Source organism: Euprymna scolopes, chromosome 6 (genome assembly GCF_053919585.1).
Source record: "Euprymna scolopes isolate OS-2025 chromosome 6, ASM5391958v1, whole genome shotgun sequence".
NCBI lineage: Eukaryota > Metazoa > Mollusca > Cephalopoda > Sepiida > Sepiolidae > Euprymna > Euprymna scolopes.
Window position 1 is genome coordinate 175,769,076 of NC_136487.1, and position 14,940 is coordinate 175,784,015.

General features: G+C 33.2%; 1 protein-coding gene across 15 annotated transcripts in view; it reads left to right on the forward strand.

The window, feature by feature from the left end:
* The window catches only part of LOC145278112 (uncharacterized), a 274,399-nt gene that overhangs the window by 65,379 nt on the left and 194,080 nt on the right, over positions 1 to 14,940 (forward strand). For all 15 annotated transcript variants that reach the window (XM_080130385.1, XM_080130390.1, XM_080130398.1 and 12 more), the window contains exons 11-13: positions 4,232 to 4,366; positions 9,013 to 9,141; positions 10,318 to 10,452. In XM_080130385.1, coding sequence (XP_079986511.1) covers positions 4,232 to 4,366; positions 9,013 to 9,141; positions 10,318 to 10,452 — 399 coding nt within the window. The remainder of the gene's footprint in view (positions 1 to 4,231; positions 4,367 to 9,012; positions 9,142 to 10,317; positions 10,453 to 14,940) is intronic.

Sequence of the window (14,940 nt, forward strand, 5' to 3'; positions counted from 1 at the left end):
ATGATGATGATGGATATACGTTTGTAAACGTCTAATGATATTACTTGTACTTGTACTTGTACTTGTACTTGTACTTGAAACGACATTCACCCTGAAGGAGTTGAGTCGGCTTCATGAAGATGCACATCTCGCACCGCTGCGGCCCAAGCCCGGCGATCGGAGGCAAGATCCCGAGTGAGCAACAGCCAGTCACGTCTCCAACGAGACAGGCCATAGATGAGCGGGCCCGAAATAAGCTCAGCGTCGGCTTTGATAGTCCCGAGCCACGTTCTTAGCTGGCCACCGACACGTTTTTTCCAGCCGGGTAGAGGACGTGGGGAGATAGCCTCGTGGATAAAGACCCCTGCATCACAGCGAGAGGCATGGCCGAACCATCGAAGGCGTCGGGCCTGCAGTAGGTCAGTAATTGCCTGGAGATTGCAGCGACGCCGGACTTCTTTGTTGGCGACGAAATCCAAGGGACGGACATGGAGAATGCGGCGGAGATTGTAGTGGTCGAAAACTTCTACGCGTCGCAGATCCGCTTTCCGTATGGGCCAGGTCTCACATCCATACAAAAGTATTGAGCGGACGAGGGCCTGGTAGATTCGTATTTTTGTCCTCAGACGTATTTCAGGCCGTGACCATAATCGCCTTTGGAGTCGACAAAAGGCAGCTCGTGCGGCATTAATGCACGAGCTGCCTGCATCAAATGATATCACCTGGACGCACATGCGACAGTGATACCAGCTTAGAATAGATTTCTTTTATATCAACAATATGCAAATTTGTCTAAAATTTGATTTCTTAGATTTGATTTGAATAAAAAGTAAATTCTAAAAGTCATGTGATATTTTTAAATATCTACAATTTTTTTAACATAACATAGTCATTTTCAAAGTGATATTTTGATATAACATATTTTGCAACGTGGTCGATTTTATATAATATATTTTGTAACGTGGTCGTTTTTATATAACATATTTTGTAAGGTGGTCGTTTTTATAGAACATATTTTGTAACGTGGTCTTTTTGATATAGCATATTTTGTAATGTGGTCGTTTTTATATAAAATATTTTGTAATGTGGTCGTTTTTATATAACATATTTTGTAACGTGGTCGTTTTTATAGAACATATTTTGTAACGTGGTCTTTTTGATATAACATATTTTGTAACGTGGTCGTTTTTATAGAACATATTTTGTAAAGTGGTCGTTTTTATAGAACATATTTTGTAACGTTGTCTTTTTTATATAGCATATTTTGTAACGTGGGCGTTTTATATAACATATTTTGTAACGTGGTCTTTTTTATATAGCATATTTTGTAATGTGGGTGTTTTTATAGAACATATTTTGTAACGTGGTTTTTTGATATAGCATATTTTGTAACGTGGTCGTTTTATATAACATATTTATAACGTGGTCATTTTTATATACATATTTTGTAATGTGGTCGTTTTTATAGAACATATTTTGTAATGTGATCGTTACACTTTAAAACTCTTTCACCGTGTAGTCATCATTCTCAACTCGGACCCACACGTTGTGTGCTACAATAGAAGAAACAAACAAATAAATAAATAAATAAATAAATAAATAAAACCCAACTCAGTATTTTTTACAGTGAGATTAATGCATTTATTATCGGATGGGTCCACAAAATCAACAAATTCCTGTAATGATCCAGGTCCTATTGATTTTGTGGTGGGAGTTTAGTTCAGTGTAGTTCTAGGAAATTCACTCTCCCAAGCTTTACCTTCTCTCTTTGGAAAGGGTTAATTTATTGCTAATCGCCTGAAGCCTCCTCACCGAGGAATGCCGATCGGCTGCAGTTTTTGCAGGTCAGTGTACTCCTTCTCAAGGGCGCTGACTTCTTAATCCCATTTTCCAACCCTGGTGTCTAAGTTCTTGCACACGTGGGAGAGAACTATACAACCTTATTAACGGATAATCCATTAACGCATTGAATTATATTTCAAGTTTCTTTAAATTCTGCTGGGTCACACACATATTTTACGCCCCTTGCCACGTGGAGTATTTTTTTCTATCCCCGTACACGGGTCTAACACGTCTTCTCTCTGCTTTTCTTGACCACGTGTTCCCCTTTTTCTTCTTTTCTTCTTCTTTGCCGCCATGCTAGTTTGTACACATTTGCTAATTTGCATAAGTGCTAAAATACCATTGCTGCTGATTTTTTTTACCCGTGCGCCCGCATTATGTTACAATTATTTGGCCTTTTGGTCAAGATCAAAGTGTAGTATCTGTTCTTCAGATGCTGCACTTTTATTTCTTGTTCTCTTTCGGTGGAGGAGAAATCCTTCACGACTGAGACAATTTTTATTTTTGTACCTTTTCTCCACGTTAAAAAACGACCCTGGTGTCTAACTCTGTCCCGTGGGGAGGCATAGTAAATAGGTACAATTATTTTGGTATCACCGTCACATATATAGTTATTGTGGAGTGTAATCTGTTTTTTTTTTTTTTGCAATCAACATGTTGAATATGAAACAATACAGACACAAATAATACTGTGTCATTTGATAAAACAATCTGGAAAAATTTACCAAAAAGAACATGTGGAAATTAGTCTATGACTCACTATGACTATACAATTCTATGTAGCTGGAGGATGGAATCATTAAACCTGACATAGTAATATGAGGAAGAAGGAAAAAGAAGTAACCTTAGTAGAAGTTTGTGATGCTGGGTTACATTGAGCTGAGAGGGAAAAGATAACGAAATATCAAGGTCTTATGTACGGCAGGAAAAGAAACTGGAATCTTAGGAAGATCGCTAACATTCCAGTAATTATAAAAGCCACTGATCTCATAAAAAGAATTTCAAAGCCATATATACCTAGTGAACCAAGTGCAATAAAGGCACAAACAATTGCCCTTAAAGTGACGATTATAATTTTTTTAATTACCTTTTCAGCCCAAACGAGGCACAGTGCCACTTTGATGTAGGATGCTACTATCAGGGACATAAATTGCAGGGATACTATGTAGGGAGTTGGGCAGCAAGATGTATGTTTAGATTACACTTGAACTTCTGTATGTCAGCACAGTTGGGGAAGCAGGAATCAGAAAGGGAATTCCAAAGTCTAGCAGTTCTGGGGAAGAAACTATTAGGGTAGAAATCTTTCTGATATCTAGGGATCTCTACTGTGTAGGGGTGGGATTTTGCCGCTTGTCGGGTTTGTCGGGGTATGTATGTAGAGGAGGTACAAGGGCTTGTCGAAGCATATACCATTAAAATACTTGTAGAACAGGCAGAGGGATGCTATATTTTGTCGATGGGACAGAGGCTGAGGCTTAGATGACAGTTCAAGACCTATCAGGTTGGTGTCTCTCTTTTGAATCCTGTCCAGGAGTGAGAAACTAGGAGCAGATGCACCAGCCCAAATGTGTCAACAATACTCCATATATGGACGAATGGTGGCTTTGTAGAGGTATAGGATACGTAAAGGCGTAAGTAACTTTCTAGCACGGTAGAAAGCCCACCTTCTTTGCAGCAGCCTTAGCAATGTCCTCAATGTATCTGTTCCGACTAGTGTTCCCTATGAACGTTCAGCCGAGGAGTGTGAACGAAGTACTTTCAGGTAATGTATTATTAGTCATAGTTATTGGTGGTTGAGAAGGTTTCGTGTAATTATTAAAGGAAACAAGTTTAGTCTTGGCATCATTGAATGTGACCATCCATTCATGTCCCCATTCCAATACAGACTGGAGGTCTTCCTCTAGGGTTTCCGCCATTTCCTTGGATATGTGTTCATTCGTTTTCCCCTCGTGTCTGCAATAGAGCGTGATATTGTTAGCAAATATGTCTATCTCAGAGACAATTTTACCAGGGAGGTCATTTATGAATATTAGGAATAATAATGGTCCAAGGATAGACCCCTGAGGTGCTCCCGCATTTATATCATATTGTTTTGACGACGAGCATCGAGGACAACCTGGATTCTTCTCTTACTTAAAAAGGATTTGACTATGTTAAGTATTCATCCAGTGATACCATAAGTTCTTCCAGTTGTAATGCATTTAATAGCGGATGGATGTCTTGCAACCGGGAGGATGCCCCATTCCCAACTAAAACAAAATGATAAGAGAATTAAAAAAAACAAAGAAGAGAGAATAAACAAAAAAAAAAAAAATGAAAAATAAGGTATTTTTTAATTTTTTTATTTGCTTAAAAATCGCTTATATTTATATACGGTTTCCAAAATTCTAATAAAAATCATTTTTTTCAGCTTGTCAAAAGGGTTCATATGGAGTGAATTGTTTAAAAAGATGTGACCGTTGCGCTTATAACGATTGCGATAACGTGATGGGCACATGCAGAAGTGGGTGTGTCGACAAAAGGTACACAGGTCCATTCTGTCAAGGTAAACATTTTTCAAATTTTGCAACAATTTGCCATCCAATGTCAACCTTTATTTTGTCGCCCTTTAAATAGTTTATACGATAATAGAACGGAAAAAAATTACAGCATATATATATATATATATATATATATATATATATATATATATATATATATATATATTACTTTGTGTGTACGTGTGTTTGTGTGTGCATGTTTCTGTATGTGTATGCGTCTGTGTGTGTGCGTGAGACTTCGCTTCTTTATGAACACCGAAACGGCTGGATCGACTTTTTTTTTTTTTTAAATTCCACACAAATGTACTTTATGTGTCTGAAAAGGTTCTTAGATAGCTTTTGTATCGGAATACCTACAGAGAGTATCGAAAATCGATAATCGAGAAAGTTCGAAGAAAGAAAGAGAAGTCCAATTTTTGCTAAAGTTACCCCCTCATACAGCCTAACATCACGAGTGCATTTGAAAGGTTTTATCACCGCACACGCAGAACGAGATCGGCGTATAAAATCGACAGCAGGTTCTTTGAAAAGGCAGGGCCGCGTTCGGAATGAATGTTTCTGTTTAGAGCACAATGCAACCATGATACTTGACTTTTGCATTTTAAACTTTAATTCAATTCATTATACAAAACAATTTTATAAAATTAAGAGTAGGTTCTTTACATTGCAATATTTCACTATAATAATCGCGAGTTACTTAAAAAGATACGCATAAACGCGCGTGAAGGTTTAATCAGGAAAACCGTTGCTAGTTGTTTGAATTAAATTTTAACATTAACAGTTGTGCGTTTATTGTCATTACCCTAATTATTACTTAGCAAATAAAACAATAAATTAATGTACTTAAAGTTTTACTTTTCCAACGAAATTCGTACACAAATCAAATATTACTTAAAAAATCAAACAATAAATAAACGTGTTTAAATCTAATATTACTTAAAAAAAATAAAACAAGAAATGAACGTGTTCAAAGTTTTATTTTTCTAAATAAGTTACTGCACGGTTCAAATATTACTTAAAAAATAAAACAAGAAATGAACGTGTTCAAAGTTTTATTTTGCTAAATAAGTTACTGCACGGTTCAAATATTACTTAAAAAATAAAACAAGAAATGAACGTGTTCAAAGTTTTATTTTGCTAAATAAGTTACTGCACGGTTCAAATATTACTTAAAAAATAAAACAAGAAATGAACGTGTTCAAAGTTTTATTTTTCTAAATAAGTTACTGCACGGTTCAAATATTACTTAAAAAATAAAACAAGAAATGAACGTGTTCAAAGTTTTATTTTGCTAAATAAGTTACTGCACGGTTCAAATATTACTTAAAAAATAAAACAAGAAATGAACGTGTTCAAAGTTTTATTTTGCTAAATAAGTTACTGCACGGTTCAAATATTACTTAAAAAATAAAACAAGAAATGAACGTGTTCAAAGTTTTATTTTGCCAAATAAATTTCTGCACGATTCAAATATTACTTAAAAAGCCTTCAGATATAAACTGGCAAATGGCCTTGACGAATATTGGAAAATTCGTTGAATCTTATAAATACCAATAAAATAATTATTTGAATGTTTATTTAATGTTTGTTTTTATATTTCTGAAATGCTATTGGCGTTCGATATTTTGCTATTTTGATTTGTAGTTCTTGTTGACCTTGATTGTTATTTTTTTAGTATGAATGTATAACCGAAAGTTTAATTTGTTGAAATGGATTTTTTCTATATTTCAAAAAGAATATAAAAATATTAAAAATGTAAAAAAAGTTAAATTAATCACTTCACATCACTTTTGATACACAAATATTTTTACTGAAGGTTTTCCACAGTCTGTCTCTAAAAAGAAGATAAATTTCATAAAATGACTTTCCAGGTCAAGAAATATCTAAAGACCAAGCATAGCTAAGTATTTTAACGTTTTAATGTTATATGAATGAGTTAGTGCTAAAATGGCCGAACATTGATTTTGTCAAAGAGGTTGAAATTACATAGAAGACACCGTTTTATACGGTTATGAAGTTATAAAAAGATTATACGAATTTTTTGTGACATCTACAGGGACCCGACAATATTTTTCAGACACTTAAAAAAAAGTACTTCAAGGTGGTTACTATTGCCAAAAACTTTTGAGATTGTAAGTACGTAGTTGAGGAGTGAAAATTCACCACTAGTGTAATCATTTTTTTTAGTTTGGCTTTGGTAATTTTAGTTTTTTGCGATTTTTACGAAAACTTGCGCGACACTATTTTTCGGACATGACAAAAAAATCCTATTTTATTAAGAGCTATGTTCATGTATATGTTGCTGTATGCAAATTTTCTGCTTGTACACTTAGCTGTCATCATTAGAATCAATTATCTGTTCTATTCTACTGGCAAAACAATTAAGTTTAATGAGGTAAAATACGTTCAAAAGAAATCGTTTGTTTGGCGCGGACGAAGCGGAAAGATGGCCTCAGCATCAGAAGGATCACCATGGATTTGAAGTTGTCGAAATCAACGGTCGAAAACGTGAAGGAGAAATGTGAATTGGATGTAAACGTCCGAACAGTACAAAGAACGCTGCATAAGATTGGTTTGAAGTATACAAAGGCTAAGAAAAAATTACACGAATAAGGAAACACAAAGGAGCAAAACTGGAGTGTGCTAAAAGGTGGTCAACAAAGCATGTTGACTTTAAGAAGGTTATATTTACTGATGAGAAGCGTTTCAAGTTTGATGGGCTGATGGATGGTGTACTTGGTTGAGAAGGGGTGAGCCTGTTGTACTGAAAAACGACAGATGGGAGGAGGAGGAGGAGGAGGAGGAGTAGTTATGGTTTGGGGTATGATATTTGCTAATGGAAATATATGGTTGTGGTGGCTAAAAGGACGGCAGAACAGCAAAAGCTACAAACAGTTGCTGGACGAGAAATCCCTACCAAGGATAAGAAGAGAGATGAGGAATGATTTCGTTATACAGCAAGACAATTGTAGCATCCATGTGTCAAAACTCATGAAAGAATGGATGGCTAAAGTGAATATGACTACTTTGGAATGGCCTGCAAAAAGCCCAGATCTAAATTTAATGGAAAATGTTTGGGAAATGCTTGCGCAACTTGTCTATGATTGACCTGTAATAACGAAAGGGGCCTAACTATGAGAACGAATACTAGATGCCAAAAATCAACTAATAGAAACACATAGAGATGTTATTGTGCATATGTTTGATCATCATGAAGAGAGATTGATAAAAGTTATTGAGAAAAAAGGTGATAATACAGACTATTAACAGTTTTTCAACGATGTCCGAAAAATAATGTCGCGTATGTTTTGTAAAAAATGATGAAAATTAAATATTTTTCCTTTCCTAATCGATTTCCTTTCATTTTTATTACAGATATTGTCTTTATATGTTTATGCTATTCTATTGAACGAATTTGGCCACTCTATGGTACTCGGAAAGTCGAATACTAAAGTGTCCGAAAAATATTGTCGGGCCCCTGTATTATGGAATGTTATGCATTTGAAATCATAATAATCTTGCAATTTGAAATTCTGGTGACCCAGTTTGCATAATCTGAATCTTAATTTGTATTTACGGACTTAAATTTATTTTAAAATAACCAGATTTTACTTCCATTATGTGTATTATTTTCACGTTAGTTATTTTTCGATGCATCCATGTATATGTATGAGGTTTTGTTGATTGGTCAATGTTGTGGTTTCGTAAGGGCCCAGAAAAAAGATACGGCTCTGTAATTATTGGAAACAAAAATATTGAGCAGAAAAGCAAATACAGCAAACAAAGAGTATGGTTATACGTCAGTCCGACTGCCACGTGTATATGACTCGTGCATAATAATTATGCTAATGTTAAGAGACATATTCTTCTGGTCTTTAAATTAAGTGAAAGAGTTCATTATTATTCATTCCCAACAACAATCAGTCGATCAGTTCATTGTACAAGTTTGGTTTATTGTATACTAGCAGGCCGTCCGGCATTGCCCGGTGGTAAAATACGCATAAATATCATATTTCAATTAAAGCAGAATTCTTATTTATTATAAACAGAGATACGATAGTTGTAAAAGGTAACGTTAAATTCCTAAAAAAATTGATGTAAGAAACGAAAGTGAGATATGTGCATGCAAGTATTTTTTTTTTCTAAACAGTTCACTTCTTGTAAGCAAAACAAAAATACTCGAGCTGAGATCGAAACCCAAACCTAAAAACAGTAAGTCAAGTACGATAACCAGTCACCAGCTTGGTATGATTTTTAAAAAGTGTTTTGTAACCTACTTATTCTTAACATTAGGAAGCGGCCATGTTTTACGACCGAGCAAGTGCTATCGTGAAACAGCAAATCCGATGAGGTCCATGTTCCAATTTTTCAATTTTTACCATTTTAGCAACCCTTTTTTTCGGATGAAAATCAATTAAAAAGTTTCCCACATATCTGCAGACTCTATATACTAAATTTCAAATCTGTAGATAAAAAATTCGTTAAGTATATAGGTTGAGAAGTGTCCTCACACAAATTCTCACTTTTATAGATATATAGATAAGTGTGAAACAGGGGTTTCATTGATAGATTGGTAGATTAAAATATCGATTTTTTTTTTATTTCTTCTACATTTACACATTCTTGTATATTTCTTCCTTTTTTTTCCCAGATTGTTCAAATCCTTACTATGGACCAAACTGTCAATATCGTTGTCCAGGTTGCTTAAGAGGCGATTGTGATATAAATGGATTCTGCAGAAGTAAATGTCTGCCTGGATATGGTGGCAAAAAATGTGAACGTAAGTACGATTAATTTAAGTTCAAATTGAATTCAATAATTTTCTGTTGTTTTTCTTTTTTTTTACTTGTTTCAGGATAAAATGTTAAATATTGTTTCAATTAAAAAAAAACAGTTTTCTAATGAAGATTGTGATTAAATGTCTTAAAAATTGGTACAAACCTGTTTTTGTGCAGCCTGTAGTATCCGGTTCTCATCTTCAGTTCAGTGCAAATAACTGTGTGTACAGTTACCACACTGATATCAAACTATGCACATTGTCTCTATAGACAAACGACAGTCCTTATTCATGAAATTCTTTATCTGACAAATCAACCCTGATGTTCTGACTTCCTTACTCCTTCCACACCTCTCATCATCCCCCACAAACTCCTTGCCTTCCTTGAATCTCTTATGCCACTCAAAACTGATGCTCGATTATGGTCCAGGCTTCAGTAGGGTGTATGCCAATTCCTGCTGTAGCTGTTCATTTACTGAAATCATAAAAATTGGTCAGTCATCTCATAAGATATATAGCAATAACATACTGAATTTTCAAGAGTGCACGACAATTTTAAATGCCTGTACAAAAATGTCTTTAAACTTATTAAAAACACCTCGTAACTTTATTTTTTTCATGTATATTGCTTTCGCTAAAACTGCAAAAATCATTTATGTAGTCTCCAAGATTTTATAGATTTATATTTAAAAAATTGGAAAGCAAATTGTATGGGGGGGGGAGGTGATGATAAAAGTATTGAAATCACTATATTAACCTAGAATGCGACTATGCTGCCGAATCAAGTCGAATTTTGCATCAATTTTTTTTGTTAGTGATGTGCTATATCTAAGACTTTTCGATCAATTATTTTTATGTAATTTTTTAAAATGATATATTTCATGTATGTTTAATGATGAATTTTACCTGCTTTGTTTGTAATCAACGTGTTTGACAAAAAACAACAGACGCACACACACACACACACACACTAACACACACACACACACTAACACACACACACACTAACACACACACACACACACACACACCATAAATATTGTATCATTTGTTAACACAATGCAATCAACACAGCAGGAGAGATATAAGGTAAATGTGCATTTTGTAAATGGACTTTTAAATAATCAGTTAAGTCGTATACGGTTTCTAAAATTCTAAGTAATTCATTTTTTTTTTCAGCTTGTCAAAAGGGTACATATGGAGCAGGTTGTTTAAAAAGATGTGACCGCTGTGCTTATAATGATTGCGATAACATCATGGGCAAATGCAGAAGTGGATGCGTGGATGGCAGATATACAGGCCCATTCTGTCAAGGTAAGAAGTTATCTAAATCTGCAACATCCAATTTCAAATTTGATTCTGAATCCCTTTAAATGATGGAAAGATTGCTAATGATGCTGCAAACACTTTTTAGCAAAGTTTCACATGTAAGATTTACAATGGATGAGTCTTAAAGAATTATCAGATAAGTCTGATAATTCTTATTAATAAGATGAAGTAAGCGTTATTGAAAAATAGTTTATATATATATATATATATATATATATATATATATATATATATATATATATAAGTGAACGTGTCTGTGTGTCTGTCTGTGTGTCTGTGTATATTTTCCTTCGAAATAACTCTGTTAATCTTCAGTCTACAGACTCGAAATTTGATATACAGGGTACTGAGATTTGGGAAAATGTATGTGATCGGTTTTCGGTCAGAAATTTGGCTGGTAAGAGGTCAAAGTTCAACGATTTTACCTTTGAGAACTCTACCAAACTCCTCCGACAATTTGAGGTCTAAACACTTGAAATTTTAGATATAGGTTCCTTGGACATGGATCTAACTTAATGACTTTATTTGAACCAAAAACAATAAATGTTAAGGGGGTCAAAGTTAAAAAAATTGACAGTTTTTTTTTGTTTTTTTTGTATTTTTTGCTCAGCATACACCTCCTACCTACCGGGCAACGCCGGGCGCCTATGCTAGTATATATATAAAAGTGAACGTGCCTGTGTGTCTCTGTGTGCCTTTCTGTGTACATTTCCCTACACAATAACTCTGTCAATTTTTAGTCTACAGACTCGAAATTTGACATACAGGTACTGAGATTTGAAAAAGAATTTTGTGATCGGTTTTCGGCCAGAAATTTGGCTGTTAAGGGGTCAAAGTTCAATGATTTGACTTTTGAGAACTCTACCAAACTCCTACGACAATTTTGGGTCTAAACACTTGAAATTTTAGATATAGTGTTCCTTGGACATGGATCTTACTTAATAACTTGATTTGAACCCAAAACAATAAATGTTAAGGGGTCATAATAGGGGTCAAAGTTAAAAAAAATTGACCGTTTTTTTTTTTGGCTCAGCATATACCTCCAAACACCCGAGCAACGCCGGGCACTCATGCTAGTATATATATATATATATATATATATATATATATATATATATATATATATACCTATATCTTTTGTCTTCTATGCTCCTATAAATTCGTTTTTCTTTTGTGTGTATTGATATTCATATTAAAAACCCTCTATTCTAATTATTCGAAAAGAAAATACAATTTTCTTATATATGGGTTGTAGATTTGCATTCACTAGCAACAGATCTAGCTAATTTGCATATTCTCTTAAACATTCATTTTGATTAATTCCCTATTAGTTGCTTCGGTTTTCTTATGGGATGATCATCTTTAGTTAACTATTACGTGTAATTATATTCATGCAGATATTCTACATAATTTATACTTACATAATATTTGCGTAAAAAGTTTATAGTAAACAAAAAATTGTTTCCATATATATTTAAGTATATGTATATATTTTTGTTTAACAAAGATTCAACGTCTCTATCAACTGTGACACGGGCCCCGAAGGGCGATCAAGAAAAATAAATTAATATATATATAATGCTCATCTCAAAAAATGAATTCCAATTAAGGAATATATATATATATATATATATATATATATATATATATATATATATATATATATATATATATATATATATTATATATATATATATATAGTAATTTATAAAATATATATGGCGATTAATCTACACTGAATATTCTGCGTTTCATCCAACTATAGGATTCGTCAGGCTTATGCGCGAATTCTGTCGTTGCTTCTTGTTTTTATATATGTTGAGGATTTCTAGTCGGCCAATCAGCTTTCTAGTATCCACCGCGCCCCTTCCTACCAGCCAATGGGCATGCATTTTATCAAACAAAGGATCTGTTTTAGAACTAGGTTAGTGGGTTTAGGTGGTCGTTCTCCTTTTTTTTTTATACATATAAATATACCTATGTGCACACAACAATGCACATACATATACATATATACATATATATATATATACATATATATACATATATGTATGTGATCGTTTATGTATATTCATGTTTATTTAATTTATTTATTTATTTATTTTATTTATTTATTTTTCCTATTGTTATTGTTAGTTTTAGAGCTATTTTGTATCGCTATCCTAGAGTAAGTTTTATTTTGTGAACACAGTTGTTTGCTATTTCGCGCCTACAGTTTAATAGATTTTGAGGTTCTTTAAAGTACAGGATAGAAAATTTTTCATGGAGGCATAATTTACAAGGGTCGTCTAAATGTCTGCATGTGGTAGCTTGTCTCATTATTTTCCATTCGACTACCGGCGAATGTCCGCTTTCTTTGAGTTCCCAGTATTTATTCGCTAGTGTTGTTTTTATACGGTGCTTTTTATTTTTGAATGTGCTTTTGTGGTCATAGTATCGGGTTTTGAAATCTAAGGAAGTCATGCCTATGTAATATTTCTTGTTATTCGGGTTTTCTTTCGAAAATATTGTTGCTTGATAAACTACGCTTTTTGTTAGACATTTATTTTGGACTGGGCAAAGTGTGCGGTGTCTACAATTGCATTTATCTTGTTCGTTATTAGTATTTTTATTTATGGTATGGTTATTCTTGTCCGGGGTTGGTTTGTTATTATTATTATTATTATTATTATTATTATTATTATTATTATTATTATTATTATTTCTGCTAGTGTTGGTTTTATTTCTGTCATGGTGTCTACTTTTTTTATTGTTTATTTTGTTGTTGTTTACATTGTTTTCATTTAGTATTTTGTTATTATGTGCCTTAATTATCATCTCTAAATTTTCGCAACAACTGTAAGATAACTTCAAGGTATTTTTATTGAAGATTTTGTGTAAGGGGTTGGTTGCGGGAAAGTGTTTTTCAATAAGATCTAGAAATTTCTTGCCAAGTTTTGTTTTTAACATTTGATTGTATGGGGCCGTATACCAAATTATAGTTCTTTTTCTTCGGTTTTTAATTTTATTATAGTTGTTGGTGTTTTGTTGCTTATATTTGATATCGATATTTTTGTATCCACTATTTTTTAGGGCTGTTTCGTAAATATTGTATGACCTGTTAAAATGCATTTTCGTCGCTTGAGTTATTACTGAGTCTACTTACGATCGAGTTAGGAATATGTTTTATAATTGATGGTGGGTGGTTGGACTTAGGGTTTACGTAAATTGGAGTAGCGTTATCTTTTAAGTATGGTTCATATGTGTTTTTATCTAAGTTTAACGTGACGTCCAGGAAGTTTGTTATTTTTATGTTAGCTGATATGTCCGCTTTTAGGCCTAATTTTTTCATTTCTTTGTGTATGATTTTCTTAAAGTTTTCTCCCTTGACTTTGTTGGAATTTTTTATTATAGCTAGTCCGTCATTTCTATATAGGCCGATATCCGTAGTATCGAATATGCTTGTGAGGGTATATAGAATGAATAATCCCACAAGATCTGATGCCTCTGCAGAGTCTCTGGCACCCATCGCCAAATCGAATGAATTTTTCATTTTAGTTTTTATCCATTGGTTATTGTTATTTATTAGAACTGATTTTCTACATTTTTTAATTATGTTGATTTCTTCTGAGGATATATCAGTGTATACCTCGGCAAATTCTAGGGCAATGTTAAAAAGTTCTTCGGATATCGAGGGATAAAAGTCTATGATGTCAAACTGTATGAACGTACATTTATCTTTGTTTTCTATTACTAACTAGCTCTACCTACGTATTGAGCACTTTTGAAGTAAATACTTAAAGTTTACGCATAAATCTATACTTTCATATATTAAATTTATGCGAATAAATGAAGTAGTTATATATATATATATATATATATATATATATATATATATATATATATATATATATATATATTCCTTAATTGGAATTCATTTTTTGAGATGAGCATTATATATATATTAATTTATTTTTCTTGATCGCCCTTCGGGGCCCGTGTCACAGTTGATAGAGACGTTGAATCTTTGTTAAACAAAAATATATACATATACTTAATTATATATGGAAACAATTTTTTGTTTACTATAAACATTTAACGCAAATATTACGTAAGTATAAATTATGTAGAATATCTGCATGAATATATATATATATATATATATATATATATATATATATATATATATATATATATATATATATATATATATATATATATATATATATATACACCAATCGGTACGGACCCGACTATGGAAGATCATATAATAAATAAACGTGTATTTATAAGATCAAAGAATCCAACCTTGATCGCCCTTCGGGGCCCGTGGCGCAGTTGATAGAGACGTTGAATCTCTACAGTTCCAGATGAACATTGTCTGAAGATAGCGGTTTCAATCCCACCCAAAGCGTGCCAGAGGTTGTGGTGAGACGACAACAACTACGGATGGCAGTGATGGCTGAGAATGCAGTTAGGAGATTCGAAGTTCCT